The following is a 19,036-nucleotide window of genomic DNA, read 5'->3' on the forward strand; positions in this document are numbered from 1 at the left end:
AAAATATATATATGTTATATATTCTATAACAAACAAGCTACAAAATTGTGCTCCAATAATAAAACAAATTTCTTTACCTTATGTTGTGCACACTTTAATGACAAGTTGTCTTCTTGTAGTAAACAACCTATAAAGACAAGAGGGATATGGTAAGAAAAGTGGGCAGGTTCTTGTGTGCGTGCGTGTGTGTGTGTGTGTGTCTGTGTGTGCGCGCATGTGTGTGTTTGTGAAGCTGGGTGGTGGCTAAAAAAAAAAATCCCTGTTACATTCTCCTTGATGATGTCAGCGCTCCACATTTCGTTGCATGACTGATGCTTTTATCCAAAGCAACTTGCGTAGGTTACAGCCTTAAACTTTTCTCCATTTCAAGTGCAAGAATCGGAACTTAAGAATTGCTCAACAGCAGGGCCTCTGCTGCAGTCCCTTAGTAAGTACAGTCCCTTAACCATTCTGCTGTCCTTAAGGTGACTCTCTGCTGTACATACGGTTTCCCCGTTTATTTCGGGCACCCTTGACAGGTTGCTGAAATATGTATATACGCTGACATCTTAAAAGACACATGCTCATGTTCACACTTTCGACAAGAGCCCCTACCGATGTCTTTGGCACAACAATAGTGGAACCTCTGAGGGCAGGCTTTCCAGCAGCAGCTGATAGACGCACCCACATCCTGGCATGCTGAGCAGCTCTGCGCACAGAGGATAAACAAGCACACGGCGAAGAAACATTAGGATTAAATTACGACCGAGCCGAATGCGAACGCTGTGGAAGTTTGGCTAGCAGGCAGAACTCGCACCCTCCATATGCGCACGTAGATCCATGGGCACATGGACCCGCCGAAATGAAATGAAGAGAAAGCTCAAATGCAGACTCTAGTAGTCACATCATGCTTAGTTTATGGTTTTCCTCCGGTACTCATCCCAGCTTCAGTGGTTCTCAGACTCAGTCTGCAATGTAAGGAAGCCCGCGTGAAAACAGACTTACCGTTTCAGCAGCAGCAAGCGCAGCCTCCTTCACTCCGTACAGCTTGCCCGCGACCAGGAAGACGCCACTGGTCCAAATGGCACAATCCTCATGGACCCAGTGCTCCCTGGACTCCGCCACCAGCTCCAGCCTCTCCGTAGCAGTCCCGCTGCAGTCTAAGAGTCTTAAGTGTGGTACCCCACCCTCTCCCACCCTTCTTTCGCAACCCTGAAACTGCTGCAGCCTCTTGTACCTCTCCAAGAACTTGGGCCGAGCGGTGCCTCCCGTTCCCGAAGGCCACCACGCTCTTCTAGGCCGTCCTGAGCTCCCGCCATCACTGCTCTTAATACCTTCCTTCTTTAGAGGTTTGGTGTTCACCAGACTGCAGCTCATTATCACTTTATCCTCTGCGGACTCCTGTTTGTATTTCAGAAACTTCCGTGGTATATTGTCCTCTGGGTAATATGGCCCGTACAAGTCCCCAAGCTCTTTGTAGTTTGCTGTTTTTCCACAAAGACAACAAATAAGATGACGGTCATTCAGGGTTTTGTTGACCAAGGGCCCCTGCAGCATGGCTGAGGAGCTTGGTATCGCCTTGGCAACCGCAGCTGGATTCGCTATCTTGGCAGAGGTCTTTTTCCTGGTCTCAAAGAGCAGGCGTTCCTCCTCGGGCCTGTTGATGATACATATAGAGGAGAAGTATTCTGTTCCGTCAATGTGCACATACGGGCTGAATAAAGGTACGCTTTCGTTTTTAGCAAGTTTGCACCAAGTACGTTTTAAGGTAGTCTTAGGACATTCTTTCACTCTTGACAAAGTCGATAATTTTCTGTGTTTGATCTTAATTCTACGTCCATTTTTGGCTGGCTTGAGAGCATCTGAGTACCTTTTGTTTCTTTTGTTGGATGTCGCTTTTTGCTTCACGCTATTCTTCTTTCCCAGTGCTTTCGAAGATGTCTTCCTTGTGGAGGGCAACCTAGCTTTCCCCTTCGCGCACTTGGTAGGCTCAGTGGAGGTCCGAGCGCTGCCTTCCTGCTGATCGGGGCTGTGGGTGTGTGCAGTGGCTGCTGGTGGCTCCTGCCCCGCTGTGCTCTGCGGCTGGCCAAAGCTCTTCTTCCTGCTCCTCCTCTGCTTCAAATGCATTTCATGGTTGTTCTTGATAGCTCTTTGCTTGGCCACTCTTGGGGTGCTAACTGCAAGACTCCCTGTGCCAGACACTACATCGGGTGGATCCTCAGGTCCCCCCTTTCTCTTTTTAACCTCGGGAGCTTTATCGTATGCTGTGTCCTGCATTACCATGGGGTTCTGTGAAATTCCACTGTCTTCTGACACCTTCTCTGTAGCCTGTTCCGTCTTTATTTGTTCTGTAGCCTGCGATGTGGAGTTTTTAGTCAAATTCTCCACTACATTCTCGAACTGAACAATTAAGTTATGCTTTTTTGACCCTGGCGATGTTATTTTTTGAACCATTGCTTCGTATTTTAAGCCTCTGCCTTTCCTTGGAGGCAAATACTTTGTTTTGGCAGGATACTGAGGAGGTAAGCAAGGGACATCACTCAAATTAACAGGGGAGGGATCTTTGGTAAGAAAGCTGTTTAATGATAATTTGAAATGCTCTCCTCGCTTGAACCTCTTCTTGGAAGCTTTAACTCTCATGAGGTTTGTTTTTAAAGGAGACTGTAGCTTGTCAGGTTTGCTTGATTTCATTACTCTTTGCTTTTTTATTGGCACTATGGGGTGACAGTTAGATTTTCTCTTAACGGTGGGTTCGTTCTTCTCATCTGAGTTGCTAATCAAGGCTCTGTAGACACTTTTGCGGTCAGCAGAGGAAAGGTTTTGCTTGGAACTCACGAAGCTCTGATCTTTTAGAAAAGCCTCCTCCGGCTTCTTCATGTCTTTCACTGCCTTGGTTAGATTGCACACTGTCCTTTTCTCTGTCCCTTTTTCTTTCAGAGGGTTCTCCTGAGCTTGTTTTCTGGATCTCAGTACCATAGGTTTCTGGTCCTTAACAAGCGGAGCTAAAAACAAAGTGGTATCCTTGTTTTCATCTTGGTGCATGATCTCACTCAGACCCTTCCTACCCTTTGTGTGACCGAGGATTGCTGTCTTGGGCCCCTTCTGCTTTTTCCATTTGATCTTAGAAATTAAGCTCTCGGAATGATCCAGAGAGTCTTTGTCGGCAAAGTGCTGAGAGGGCTTTGGACCTCGCTCCCTTTTCAAATGGAGACACAGGCTGTGTGTGGCCATTGCGGTAAAAGAGCGAGTGCACATCCTAGATGGGAAGTTCTCTGCCAAAAGAGTGGAAGTCTGGGAGGGGAGGTCTTTCTGAGCTACCGGTTTCTGTTCTGCCAAAACGATCGTTTTACAAGGTGGCATACTGATTTCCTGAGGAGCTCCTGTAACTCCCTTCCGTTCCACACTTGAGATCCTCGTGATTCCAGCACTTGTATGCATTAGTATTCGAGACTGGCGTCGCCTCCCTCGCGCATGCCTTCTGTTGATTGCTCTAAGGTTTGCAGATGGAGCCATTGGCTCAGATTTGGTTGAAGGTGTCACTGCACTCACACAGCTCATCTCGGGATCGATTTCTTCATCACCTTTCTTCGGGGAAGGTGGAGTGTCAGCCCAGGAAGGTGCTGAGTGCATTATTGACTTGCCTGGTAGCTGAGGGGAGTCAGGCTCCAGCTCTGCAGCATCCCGTCGATCAATGTGGTCCCTTGACTGGGACAGAGGTGTTCCTTCCTCATTAAACACTGAGAAGGCTGTCTTCGCAGAGTGTATTGGAGGTGCAATGTCGCGAATGAATGACTGTCTTTCAGAACTCGCGTGCATTGTGTTTTTTGCGGCTTCGTCTTGTGACTTGTTTGCCTGGTCGTCGGCTGAGCTGCACAAGTCTCCAGGTTGCAACAGCGTTTCATTATTTATGACCTCCTCCAAAGCCAGTAAACTCTCCTTCTCCTTTCTAGCTTCACTGGTCTGACTGGGAAGAACTGACTGCTGCTCCTCATATGGGTTCTCGTGTGTAGCCGCAGAAACGTTTGCTTCAAAAGGATCACTCCCAGAGCCTAAATGTGGAAGATCTGAGTTATTCCCTTTACTGGTTAAAGTTTCATCTTTGCACACTAATGGACCACTTTTCCTATTTGAATCAGAATTTGAGTTCACATCTCTATTGCATTTGATGTCAGATGCCTCGCTAGAATGCATTCCAGTACCATAAACTTGTTCAATTTCATGATATAGTTGTTCTTCAAATTCACTGGGATAGCTTTCAGTGGTCACAACTTGACTCCTCTGAAAATCCTCAGATGGGCATTTTTCATTGCTTGCCCATTCTATTTGTTTGCTCGTGTCATCAGCCTGGTCATTGCAAGTTGTGGCCAACTTTTCTTTAGATGTGTCACTGTGAACCTCCTCAGGTGATTTTTCTAGCAAGGATGTCTCCTCATAGTCCTCCTTCACTGAATCCTTTGTATTTGCAATGTCTGCTGCAGGCCTCTGCTCTTGACTTAGTGGGCTGCGAACGCTGTCATTTCCAGAATTCTCCTCTCCAGCGTTCTTCAGCAAGGTATTGCAGTTGTCTCCAATCTGGGGAATATTCACACTAGATATGTCTGACTTTTCCAAAATATCAGCAGATGAGGTTAGGGAACAGGAAGAAACTGCATTCAGTGATGTCTGGCAATTGTTAATAGTTGGCACTGGGTTCCTGCTTTGGTTGCAGAAGTAATAACTCCTGTCTGTTTGACCTTCAGAAGTGATGGGGCATCCCGCGTCTCCTCCCTCATTGTGGATGGTCTGGCAGGTTCCGAATGCTTCTGTGACAAGGTCCGTGTGGAGATTTTCAGAACACAACCCGTCATCAACACTATTTAGCTGATCCTTAAAGTTCTCTCCTTGTTTGGGATTGCTCCTTTTACTGCTCTTTTTATTATCCATTAGAGCTTCAGACAGCAGTAGCTGCTGGACATTGCTGGAAATATTTTCCACTTGGGATGTTAGAGCATTAAGGCTCCACAGGCTTGGATTGGACAATAGCTTTTCTGAGAATCTGTCTTTCAATGAACCTGCATAGCTGGAGGCCTTGTGGTTAATACTGGGAGATGAATGAGATTTCTGTGGCATATGTAAGCCCTGCTCTCGCAGGTTTGTAGAGGAAGAGGTCCCTGATGTAATAGGGGGTTGGCTGTATTGAAAAGTCTCTGAAGAAACCATTAAGGGCGATGGGGTTGAGCTGTATGTGGGAGACCTACCCACAGACCTAGCAGGTGAGTGGCTGGAGCTGGGACTGCAGTTCTGGTAGTACTGCTCTGGTGATCTTACGGAGAGCTCAGAAAGGCAGTAACTCTGTGGCTGTTGGTTAAAATGTTGATATTTTGAAAGGTTTTCTTGGTTGTTGGATATTCCCTGCAAAGGGGCTTGCTGTTCATATCCAGGTCTTGAAGGTGGCTGCTGGTATACATAGATGTTCTGTGTTCTGTAGCTGTTTTGCTTGAGGCTGTTGCTGTTCATGATGTGCCTACTGTACTGAGAGTTGGGTGCCATGCCGTAGTTCTTATAACAGTGAGATGTGGGGTTACATTTCTCCGCATATGAAGGTGTGGATGTTGAGAGAGACTGTGAGTGCTGGGGAAAATGCATTTGGCCATGAGTGTATGCCATAGGGGCTGGGGAAGTGTCTTGTGGGAGATTTTGTTGATGGTGGCTGGTGTAGACCGGACCAGAGGACTGTGTGACAAGAGGACACTGACTCTGGGAATGCTAATCAAATTTTGTGATAGATATTGAGACGCACTACCCCTTGCTCCATCTGCTGATTCTAATCTGCCCAGCATGTCCTGCTCATATTGGGGCAGATGAGAATCCTCCCACTTCTGCTGAAGATGACCTTCTGTCATGTATGAACTGGAGTATGCAGGGCCAGCATGGCTACCATAACTGCTCTGCAGATGCTGGCTTGAAATTTTGCTTCCTTTGTACTGCTTCTCAGCCTGGGCAGAGCTGTTGCCATAGCCTGGATAGGCCGGCTGGCTATAACAATCCTTGGCGACACTGCCTGCTGCTGCCGCCGATGGTGCCACTGCAAGTGAGTGCGCTTCATAGCCTTGTCTGGTCTGGCTGTGCTGATGTCTGTAATTCTCAAGGCGTGATAATTCATAGGGCCCCTGCTGGTAGCAGTGCTGGTTACCATGGAAACAGCTCCGTTCTCTGAAAGACTGCATGACTTCGTCTAGGGCGCTCTGAAAAAAAAAAAAAAAAACAAGGAACAAAACAAAGTGCTTAGTGTAAGTTTTTAAAGTGCTCCGATTATATTTTAGTATTTATTCCTATTCAATTCTTTTTCTGGGGACGCGGTGGCACAGTGGGTTACACCGGGTCCTGCTCTCTGGTGGGTCTGGGATTCGAGTCCCGCTTGGGGTGCCTTGGGTGTGTCCCCTCTCCCTCCAGCCTTATGCCCTGTGTTGCCGGGGTAGGCTCCGGCTCCCCGTGACCCCAAAGGGGACAAGCAGTTCAGACAGTGTGTGTGAGAGAGAGAATTCTTTTTCCTTTTGACACCTCAGAATGGAAGAAGCCCTTTTGACTGAAGGTTGTTCTTAAGATTGAAATTTTAGTTTTTCTGATCACAACTGTTTCCTTAAACATTAGCAACCTTAGGATGCCTTTCAGATTTACACACTCATGCTTCGTCATTAACAACAGAACATACTCATACCATCTAACTTTTTTAACACTGAAAAATTAGACAAAAAAATGTACATATGTTTCACAAACATATATTACGGTCTAATTTGCATATTTAAAGCCCCTAATATTTTTACACTGTACAAAGCCGGAAATGCTACCAGAACAACCCCATGACCTGCTGAAAAAATTGCCCATGACCAGCAAGGGCAATTTTTTTCAGCAAGAGTAATTGAAGCACCATGCGCAGAAATGTTCATCATTATCAAAGTCTTCTTCAAACATGATACGCTATGGTTACAAATCAAAAACAAAAAACCATTTTTGTATACTGTATGCATATATATATGTATGTATGTACACGCTTGTTCCAACTGGGGTTGAAGCGAGCCGGAGCCTAACCCGGCAACGCAGAGTGCAAGGACACCAGTCCGTCGCAAGGCACCCCAAGCAGGACTCGAACCCCAGACCTGCCAGAAAGCGGGACCTGGCGAAGCCTGCTGCGCCACCGTGCCCCCTTTGTATGTACACATGCATATTTAAATATGAATATATAAATATATATACGCATAGATAGATACATACATATATACATACTGTACATACATACATATAGATATACCTTGTACTTGCGTATCCTTGTAAACCATTTACACTCAGGTGTGAACATACTTGTCCAGTAATGGCAGCCATATAGTGAGCTGGAGTACAGCTGCTCTGCCTTTTCCCTTAAGCAGCCTTGTTTAAGCACCCAGCTCTTGTCCTCACGTCACAGCGTGCCGCTGAATAATGAAGCGGCTATGCCCGCGGACACGGCGATAGAGGTGCGGATCTGATTGTTCCGCTGTATGCTACATCATTTGGCATGCGTTGAATGCTACTGCCCTGGCCTGATCTAATCATCCACCTGGCAATCGCTGGCAGGGTTTCTCTTTCCTCTGGCATTTGTCTGCCAAAAATGCACCCTGAGTGTTCCTCCACATGTTTACATTTTTGCAGTTCTCCTTTATGACACTCGCCAAAGCAGATGGGTGTGATTCGAAAATAGCCCGGTGCTCCGCTCTGCATGTGGTCCTGTCACTGATGTTTTGACATGTGCATGACCTTTTCAGGCAGGTGCTTGAATTTTTGAAAACATTTTACAGTTTAGCAATCTTCCATACTTGAAGCGAAAACGTTTGTTCCATTATTACATTCATTATATTTTCGAATTACGCGCTGTTCACGTATTGTTCACGTATTATTTCATTGCCTTGATATTTATCTTCAATTCTCATTATTCGTCAAGGTCACCGCTGAGTCCCCAAAGGTGTAGGAAATTATTACCGGCTTGTGATCCACCTGCTTGTTTTACCATTGCCTGTCAGCTTCAACACTTCCAGCATCCACCCACAGCAAAAGCACGGATCTGCCCACACCTTCCATACATGATGTGTTATGCATGTAGCCATTTATAAAATGTATACGCTATTAACGCGTGCAGGGTTGTTGCTACTCTGGCTCCACTGCAAACAGCTTCCAGCTCTTATACTTCATAGGCAGTGTGCCTTTTTCATTCACTTATATTGCAAAGTACAGTTAGTTCGTGATGCACTTTTTTGATTATCACTAATTTGTAGAGATCTGTTTGGTGAAGTAAGGCATCTATCAGGTATAGATATGCAAGGCTTTGCATTTCCATTTATTTACTTAGATGGGGCTTTTCTCCAAAGTGACTTACAGTAGTAAGCTACCCACAAATATTCATCCATTTTTACAGCTGGGTAATTTAAGGGCAAACATCTTGTTCAAAGGTATAACCCCTGGAGACTGAATTCCAGTCTGCAACCTTGGGGTCCAAAGGCAGCAGTTCTTACCACTACGGTACCAGTTGCCCCATTATAGAAGAACTGCAGTTTTGCAATACTTTACTTTGGTGCTGATGGAAGCTGTTTACTCTCACCTTCAATTTATATTTCATCTTTCCACTTTCACAGGATCATTGTATGATTAGATATGTGAGCCCTGACATTTCCACTGCCATGTGGAGCATTTACTCCCAACTCCCAACTACTTAGATGCAAACAAACCTGATTTGAAGGTATTAAAGGACAGTCCGACAAGCAGGCAGAATGAACCATCAACCAGAACACTGCACCTGTTCCCATGTACTCAAAATTGCACCCAGTGCGGATACTTAAACATGTTCAAATTGCCTTTGGGCTGAACGTTTCACTGAGCTGGGGTTGGCTTATACTCCCCGCAAGGGTGCTCTCATGCAGAAGGAGAGTGAGACGGAGAGAGGGATGGGGAGAGTGACGCAGACAGTCTGACCTGAATGGTCTGAACCGAGGCATGACATTTCAATCTGCAGTGTAATGCAGACCGGCAGGAAGGCACTGAAGAGTACAGAACAGAGTCTCCACTGAGAGCTGAAAAAAACGTCAGCGCTTCTGAGCAAAGCTCATGCCAGCATTCAGTCCGCTGTAACAGAAACAAGAGAGCTAATGCAATAAGCTGCTAGTCTCCTGTGGGCCGGTCAACCAATAGAAGAGACTAGCCCCTAATACCCTTGGAGCTTATATATTATTATGAGGCATCGCATTCATTTGTAGTTGTGAAGTTTTCAAAGTCTATGGCTTACTGTATGATGAAGTGCATTAGTATGTTGTTGCTTAAAAAAAAAACACACACACACACACACACACACACACACACAAAAAATTGATGCTAAATTCTGGTCATGTGAAACATGATTGTTTTTCGCGCTCTTTATTTTATAGTTGAACCGTATATAGTATAAGTATATGCTTAATTATATATTTATTACCAGATAAAGAGGATTTGTGAGTCTTAGACGGTAGCAAACACATTTTAAGGCTTAGAGTGGGTCAGGCTGTTCCTCTAGAAAGCGTAGCTTGTATAACAGTCGCAGCTATATTGGGAATGCATCACGAAAAAGACACTGCATGACGATCAAATGTCTTTGGGTACAAACAGCAGACCCTTCCTAGGCCTTGTCGGCATTTAGTCCACATTCTTTGCTGTGTACTAAAGACTTAGCGAACCCGAAGCCTTATTTAGGTGCCTTGGCTGATTCAATGTAGAAGGTTCTCCAAAAATAAATACGGTACGAGGCTAGATTTTGAACTTTTGACTATTTGCTGTCCTCCATTCAACTGAAGAACTGTAAGACCCAACTTCGAAGTTTCTAACTTTGTGATCGTAATGGATGCTTTTCGTGTTTATTTGGTCCTGAAGGATTCACGGTTCCCTCCACATTTCCTGCTCCTAAACCAGCGCAGATGCCTTTCCTGAACCAGTTACGTGGTACAGTAAATGCTTGTGACAGGTATGCACAACAGCCTCCTTCTAGAGGTTACAGTTACTGTGTAGGGGCTTACAGCTCACCTTCTACTTGTCCTCATCCCATGGCTTCTCTCACTGCCTGAAAAATTGCACTTTCTGTAAGTCAGCAGCTCACCATTCCTGTTTTGACAAGTTTTCTCCACCCTTTGATCTCTTCATTCTGCAATTAATTAGCCTGCATTTTTTATAAATATATGCGGTAACCACCTCACTGAAAATCTAGGACTCCGCCTTGAAACACCCCACAGAAAGATGTTGTGTCATTACGTCTTGTTTCATTTTAGCATTGAATATTTCGTAAAGCTTCCCTCTATCGTCAACATGATTTAGAACTCATTCAGTGAGAGTGAGCTCAAATTTCTGCTTGCGCAGCACCAAAACGCTGTAATGCGTTACAGACAAAATAACGACTTCTGAATGCTGTTGTCCATCCTCAGCGACATCAGTCCTTACCTCACACTGAATCGCTAGGGAAGATTAGGTTTTGAAATAAAAGACAACATTCCTTGGTTTAAACAAGTACTTTTATAGATTGCCTGAAAACACTTGGCAGTTGAAAGCAATGTTTTTTCTTTTTAAATTTACAATATCAGTCCAATAAAAATAAGTTAGTTAGTAAGAACTTTACCCATATATATAGACTGATAGGCTTACCAGAGCCATTCAGTGTTATGTCCCCTGGTCAAGAGTTCTTTAATAAGTCCTCTTTGGATCATATTTCAATAATCTTTTGCAAGGACCTTAACCACTATGTTCCACAGGATGTTTTAAATTCTGCCTATACTAAAATAATTGTCCTTTACTTCTGAATATCGAAGTGGAAGAAATACAGAAATGGATCTCTTGATTTAAACCCAGTTTCTATCTCATGTGCGAGTTTGGCATGGAATAGAAAAACATTGATACCTGCGACATACTGCATTCTACTAGTCAGGATATTCTTCCTATATTTACATTTACATTTATTCATTTAGCAGACGCTTTTCTCCAAAGTGACGTACATCTCAGAGGAAATACAACGTGTGCATTACATTAGCAGAAAGAGAGACTTAGATGCAGACGTATGAGTGTGAAATGCAGTTAGTTTGTTACTTTCCACCATGTCCGGGTGGACTGTGTATCCAGTACAAGCTGGTCAAGATGAACCACTTTGGACATCATATAATTGTTTAAAAGAGCATGCGCACACATTTTGTGCTCTATCTTAGAGGACCGATACGCGGCCAAAAATGTTCCACCTCTTTACACTGACTGATGTTTCTACAGCCCAGTTGTTTTGTTGGGTAACCGTTTTGTCGGGACAGTTTTCCATTACAAAATGAAAGTGCTGGCGAAGGCGGAGGCTTTCAGTCCTACGCCTGAGCGAAGCAAAGGGAATTCGGGCTTTTATGTGAATACCACTGCTGCAGGACCTCCGCTCCGCTCCTTCTGCCGTTGCTGAGATGTTCCTCATTTGCGGCACATTGTGATTGTAACGTTGTTGCCTGCGCACGCAACACACCTTTGTGCGTTCATAAGCACGAGGCTGTTTATTCCTTGCTGTGAGGCATACTGTGTTTTGTTCCTGCTCATTGCCTCGTCGCCTCTCTTTCCCTAATTAGGCAATGCAGACCAATCACTGCCTCTCTCTCGCTCTCCCCCAATCCTTCATCTTCCTCTTTTAATTATTCTCTGTCAGCATCGATCCTTCCCTCTTCCCTTCCTGTGTGGCACCTCTCATCCCTCCAAGCTGCCATGACAACACTGCAGTATTTAAAACTGCATGCAACCGCTGGTAGCATGACTGTAACCATACCACACTTCGTATGGGTGCAATTTTTGCAATATGTGCTGCTGAGAAAAGCGAGAAGCGCCACGACGCAGTGTAACATCAGCTTTTGTGAATGTGGCTGCAGATATGGTGAACTTCATGTAACTTTTTTTTTAAGCTGCTGTCACAAATGTTTCAGTTTCGCTGCCTCTGGTACACTGGTGTAAAATATAAGGGTCTTGCATGGTGGCTTTAACACAGAAATTTTTATACCTTAATGGCGCGTACTAAGTTAGTGTTAACCGAATAGTACCTGTAATGTAGTGACCAGTGTAAACCTACAGATGGCAGTGTTACTACATTGCTGGTGGGGGGGGGCTTGAGGGGGTTACAAACCTGCAGTCCTATTAATTCCAAATATTCTGTACAGTATGTCGCTTTGCACTTCTCTCTTATTGTCTTATTGTCAAGCACTACAATACTTTTGGTGCCTGCACTGATGACTGATGCTGTTGCAGTTACTCTGATGGGATGGGACACACACGTTCTGTCTAATTATACGAGGCTCAGCACAACAACCCACAATTGGCACATGGCACAGTTTTATCTCGATACCTCTCCTTAGTCGGTAGGCAGTGGTCTGACCAGGTCTGGAAAATAAGGCCCTGAGATCGGAATGCATAGAGTCATGAGAAACATTTAGTGAACCTTTGGAATTATCTGGATTTCTGCATGATCGGCTCTGAAAATGTGATATGATACTCATCTCAGTCAAAATATTGAATAAAGTCCAAAACTGGATGTGTTTTTTTTTTTTTTTTTTTTTTTAAACAGCAGGGCAGGTCAAACCATCGGCTGAACTGATTGGAATACCTGACTCCAGCTATTCCCTTTTGAAAATGTCATTATCCTAGAGGTTCACATACTTTTTCTGTCAATCACACAATAACTGTTTAAATCATTTGTTCAATAAAGACATAGAAATGTAAAATAGTGTGTGTTGTTTGTTAAATAAGAGTCTTTATTTATTATTATGGCAATCAATTCACATTTTAGGAGCCATTCGTGCAGAAATCCAGATAATTACAAAGGTCTCACAAACTTTTTCTCACAACTGTAAATGAGTGGAACACAGTAAAGCCGACATGGTTTATAGAGGATTGTGTTCATTGCTGATGAACGGAGGACCTGAATCCCACTCCCACTCTCGCTCATATTGAGCACATCCTATGTAAATGGCAAACCTGTGTTTTATTAGGCAAAGCCCTAATTGACTCTGGTTTCTCAATTAAATGGCTTTCGTTTCTTAATTCAACTTTAATCTCCTCTATAGCTCAAATTACCCGTACAGTACAGGTAATATGCTGCTGCCATACTTAAACTAGTCCTGAAAAAGGTCAAAGAAATGCTGTTGTGTGGAGCGACTTTGCAGAATAAAGGGAATGTTCTCCAACAAACAATGATGTCTTAGGAGGGGGTAGCAGTGGACCTATGTGAAATGCCATAGCGGTACATGTAAGATAAATATTGAGTCACTTCACCCACTTCAGTGTAAGTTCACAGTTCTTCTCTTGTGTTCCCCTCAGTATACAGGTTATCCTAGAATTGCATCTGAATTCAAATAATTGCTCTCACAGTTACAATAACAAGTGCCATTGAAATACATCTATCAAGGATATATGGCTGATACCTACCAAGTTCTTTCAATCAAATCTATGACATCATTGAATCTTTTCATAATGATCGTGTTTATACCGCAGTGAATACGAGTGAACTCAGCAACGAAAACTGGTAAAAATAAACCAAACACATTTGTTCTCGATGCACCACAAAAACCTCACAGAAACGATTCATATCCTAAGAATCCAGCTGAACTTGCTCCTCTCATGCTACTCTGCTCTTCTCCTTCTCCTATAATGACAAGTGTATCGTAGAAAAGTGAAGAAAATGAAACCATATTTGGATCAAGTATACAATATGAATACAATTACTTTCAGCATCAGAACAGATAATGAGTACAAAATGGTACAGCTCTTATTTTAGTAATTTCATGTATTTTTTGAGATTGTTGGGTTTATTTTGGACAAGGACGCATCACAGGCATGGACCTATTTCAGCAAAGGAGCTAATAGGTAGCTGCATTAGATAGTCTTTTTGCCATATTTAGCTTTCATTCAGTTGAATCTTAATCATGCAAAATGTCTGCATTTAAACCACCGGCTCTTATAACGCAAAGTTTTTTGATATTAAAGCATTATCATGGAAACACATCTGTGATGTCAACAATAAAAATGTCCCATAATGACATTTTGCTACGATGAAACGCAGGCGTGAATCCACTAACCGCAGCTGTCAATAGTTATTTAAAAATCTCATTTTATAAATCCGCAATAAAACGTGCTTATACGCCGACTTAATGACGCCGAAACCGGTTTGGTCTGCACAAAACGGAAAAAAAAAAAAACGGATCCAAAACATTACAGGATGTCTCTCTTCAGACCACGCGAAGCATCGGAACGTGTTTGAAACGCAATTCAAAGGAGCGCATCTTGTTAAAGTGTGAAAACGTATTATGCGGCCGCGGCTGCGAATTCCCTGAGCGGAGCGCATGAACAGCCGTGCGGAGACAGCGGGGCTCGGGGCCTCGGGGCTGCGTCAGCTGCTCGCTATCTCTGGATGTGGCACGGAGCGCGCGGCGCGGCAACAGGAGGAATGAAAGGACAGAAGGGGAGGGAGAAGAAAACGGCAGCGACCGAGATGAGTGGCAACGCTCACCTGCAAAGTGAGCTTGAACCGATTATCACCAATCTGCAGTCGGGGTTTTCATTGGGCCCTCAGTCACACGTAGGCTCTGCCAGCCAGCCGCACGAATTTCACTAGCTAGTACCTGGGAGGCAGAGCAGGATTTTTTCTCTCCCTGGACCATTTCACAGGCGCTCTCATCTGCATATATATGAAAATAAACTGGTTTCACACTGATGAAAGGAAAAGGCCTTTTCTGCTTGTGGGAAACTAGTGAACTGCAGGTTTTGCTCTCCCCTCCGTCCGAGAGGAAGTGGCTAAAGCTAGAGCAAGCGGGTGTAGCTGCAGACGGAGCAAGCAAGCGGGGGGGGGGGGGTGGCGAAACGGTCACGGCGAGCGCAAGTGGTTGCGGACAATGAAAGTGGGAGTGGCCGCACGGCGAGAGTAAGCAGGAGTGGCCGCGGGCAGCAGGAGTGGGAGTGGCCGTAGTCGGACAAAGTGTTAATCTTTCCTCTTCCTGAGCAGCTGCTCCTGCTGCCATGGCTACTCCTCCCACATATGTCTGCTCATTACAGTCTCTCAGCTCTCACACTCGGGAACACAGTATCCCCCCTGCTAGGTGTGCCACAATACCTCCAAGAAAAACAGCTGCCCTCCCCCGCTTCGGCACACTTGCTCTCCCTCGCACGTACAGGCACGGGTCTCGCTCCTCCGTTACGCCGCGCTCTGCGCCGAGCCGAAACCGCCGACACGCCGCTGCGCGGCGTCGCGAGCGCACCGCAACGCGGAGACACGTTCGCGCGTTATTTATTTCTGCGAAGGGTCTCGGGCACGGTGAAAAACGGACTCCCTTTGCGGCGGCAACTAAGCGTCCATCTTGTTTATTTCCCCTTGCGTGACCTTCCGGCTCGGCCTAACGACGGCAGCACATTGGGACTAATGGCCCTGCCCGCCAACACTCGCACCTCCTCCGGTGCCGCTGGCTGTCTGTTGGCAGCGTGGGACGACGAGAGCGCCATCAGTCACTCAAGGGCGCCTTTAGTGCGGTGCTGGTTGGAAGCTACACGCGCCGCAAGCCCATTGATTCCTTCTCACCTCCAGCCAGCATTTATTAGTGGGCCGCATTACAGGCAAACCATTTCTCATTTGCCGCGCCAAGGCACGCACAATTAGCTGCTTCGCTCTATAGATAGCAGACGGGGGGAGTGCACATAACAAAGGAGAGAATTTTTGTGGTTGATGGTGAAAGCCGCCCCCCAACCTCCGCAGTGCGGGTCCTGGGAATAACTAATAGACCCCCTGCTAAGAGACACTCAGCATCACCCCCTTTCCCAATTTGTATGCATATTAGAGCCAGTTGCTGGGCCAAGTTATTTATTACTCGTGGTGTAGGTATGGAGCAATCTGAGTGAGGCGCAGTGAATGGAATTCACGCGTGCACCACGGCATTAGTGTCATTTCACAAATGACAGCCATGATGGGCTGAAATGGGTGGAAGCGCACAGAAGAACCGAATTATGGAGGTATTTTTGCAGTTTCATGTCTGACAGGAAGGCGATATTAGTGACACCTGACGGTAAGATGTTTCTTTGTTCTTGGAGGGCATGCACAGCGGTGTTCCAGGTCGGTTGCCAGGCAGTTTGAAGCGTAGCGGGGGAGACAACGATAAAGGAGTCTTATTATGAATGCGGCACAGAGCACTGGTGAAATAGGCCAACGGTATGGAAAGAGACTGCAGAGAACAGGCCTGCTGGGTCCAGTGGGACAACTGGGCATGAAACAGGCGCTATTTTTAGGAGGGCGATCGCTGCTGGTAACCTCTCAGGTATTCCCAAGTAATGTCTGCCCAATTATTCATGGTCCTGTCAAAATGGCCACTAGCCATTGGTTTGTTCATCTGTTCCTCTTTTATTTGCGTTTTATTAGGGCAGGTGCGGTTTGAACGGGGCTGACATTTCAAGCCACATCTCTTGGAGGCTGCGGAAAAGATGACTCCGACGCTGGATCAATAATGGCTCCAACAGGGATCTCACATCTGTTTCGGCGTGCAGACAGAGCGGCTCGAGCGTGTACACTGGCCAGAGATAAACAAGTGTGCTTGCATCTCCAGGGAGGTAACCATGGTTACCAGAGCTCATTTAGGCAGCCTGTCCTAGAGGCAATACAATAACAGGTTTTCAAGGCCAAAAATGTCACTTCTTCTGAAAGGGAAAGTCATCCTTTATTGATACATGGGTGTGCCTGGACGCATAAGCATTAGCAAAAGTACCGTTTTTATGGAAATATTAAAATTGCTCGAAAATGTCTAGCATTGTGAAGAATTGTGTTTGGGATATGTATTATTTTTATTGCTCTTATTTTTTGACCGTATTATCGTGGAATACAATTTTTCCCCCTTCAAATAATTTTCTTTCATTTGTGATGTGTAGCAGAGGATACAGGCTGCAAATCTAGCTACCTGTGCAGAATTTTCCCATTTCTTAGTTTCCTTTCAATTAGCAGCCTCTTACATATGTGTTAGACAGCTAACATGTTACCATTACTTACAATAATAGAGAGAATGGTATAACAGCAGATGAAAACACAAAATGAGTCAGTACGCTAAGAGGCAGAGTGAAGAAGACAATGTGGTCAGATCCCTTCAAGCGCTGAAGTTATAGTGACAGTATGGCAGTGCATGTAGCTCCATCTCCCCAGTCCGTGCGTATCTGTTATGTACACACTGGGAGCAAGAAAATGGAAAAGGGCTGACAGAAAGCAAATCATTAATCTACCAGCCACCAACCAGCAGCCTCTTAGGCAGAAGAATCAGGGGAACGGCAATAACCCAGGTTCACCTTGGCAGGGATATAAAATGTGCTTTGAAGACCAGTGCAATTTACTGTAATTAGGTATTCCAGGGGAACTGCTTTTATTGACCTGCACTACATCCTCATGCCCCAGTTTGTGGGGGGTGGGGGTTGGGGGGCGGAGATGTAGGTTCTGGGGGTGGTGGAGGGAGGGGTCTAATTTATGATCTCTGGTGTTTATCGGCAATACTCTCTTCATGGGATGGCATATTACCTTTAATTCAGTCTGCAGTCATTGCAGCATTTCAGATGTTATTTTCCTTTTAGTCCTCAAATACACTCTCTCTCTCTCTCTCTCACAAACACACACACACACACACACACACACACACACACACACACACACACACACACACACACACACTCTAACATACGTAAGAGGAGAACTCACGGTCAGACTTGCACCATTCCTCCTAGCCCTGCAGTGCTGCTCTAGAAAATTGAACCAGAAGTGATTTTATTGACCTCCTTCCTGGTGTGATGTTGATGCAACCGTTACGGTCACACCTGCATGCGCCTCTCTGCTTGGGCAAAGTTCAGCGGAGACGTTCTGCCTGACAGCTTTTTATTCCGTGCATTTAATTAACTAACTTTTGTTCGATGGGAACCAGCATATGGGTCTTTGAGAAAAATAAAAAAATAAGCACTTTCTCTTTCATCAAGGCACCTGATGGGTTGTCTTCGTGCGCAGCTCTGAATGTAAACCACACTTCGTGCAGAAACATGTTAACGATCCAATAAGTTAAAGCTCAAATTAAACGTAGTTCATGTTAGAAAGGAACGTCTCTCAATACCAAATTTTCACCCTTTGAAGCTACTAATAACCAGTAATAATCAATAATCAGTAGTCTAATCCTTCTCGTGATACATTATCAGATTCACTACCAGAATTGTTTGTAATCTGTAGCACAAACGATCCAATAAATCTGGAGTCCTGCAGACGAAATATGAATTGAGATGGTTGTGTGCTACCATTATGAGTGCGAGGAGGTATAAAGGCGAACTGGGCCACCTTGCCTTCCATGAGACATGGAGCTACGAACGCACAGTGCAGCGGCACAGCGGCACACGGGTGCAGCCATGGCAGAGCGGGGATGGGACAGCCTTTGGGAGTGCCTTCGATGACCTCATTATTATCTCCCCTTCGCCAAGGGTGCCAGTGTTGCTGTGAAATGGCAAAACAAAAAGCAAGTGATTTAATAAACTGGGCCTACTGTGGTAGAAATGAGATACAGGCTGGAGCCTGGCAGCATGAGGTCATCATGTATAAAAGCAAAATGATGTCATAGTGGATCTAACACGCTCTGACTCTAACTTCCGTTTGTTTGTGTTCATCCGTTGCACTTTAGCGGAAAGGACAAGTTAATTCGTTTAAATAAATGGAAGTGATGTAAGGCAGGTACCCAGTTTGATGAGCAAATACTTGTAGCCGCTCAGGTGGTGGTCACCCCTCAGGAATAGCAGCAACACGTTGCTGAAAGACAAAGTGGCATCGTGCGGATGTGCGCACAGCTCCGACACGTCCCTGGTCCTAACGGCCCTTTCACTAAGCCTTCTAAACGTTCAGCAGTACTTCATCCAGAGTTACTGCGCCGCGTGTCCGCTTTCGCGCTCTTCCTTAAGGAATAAAGAAGCTTTTACGATGCAAGTTTACAACCATGCCAAGGCAATTATGACACATAATTTTTATTCAAGTAAACTG

General features: G+C 45.2%; 1 protein-coding gene across 1 annotated transcript in view; it reads right to left on the reverse strand.

Annotated features, from left to right (window-relative positions):
• Positions 1–19,036, reverse strand: part of LOC108939847 (transcription factor 20-like) — a 29,098-nt gene that overhangs the window by 2,636 nt on the left and 7,426 nt on the right. Inside the window, 4 exon segments of the mRNA XM_029246980.1 lie at positions 78–127; positions 595–688; positions 985–5,726; positions 5,729–6,203. Of these exon segments, the coding sequence (XP_029102813.1) occupies positions 78–127; positions 595–688; positions 985–5,726; positions 5,729–6,185 (5,343 nt within the window). The 5' untranslated portion in view covers positions 6,186–6,203.

The sequence above is a fragment of the Scleropages formosus genome, chromosome 20, assembly GCF_900964775.1.
Source record: "Scleropages formosus chromosome 20, fSclFor1.1, whole genome shotgun sequence".
Lineage (NCBI taxonomy): Eukaryota > Metazoa > Chordata > Actinopteri > Osteoglossiformes > Osteoglossidae > Scleropages > Scleropages formosus.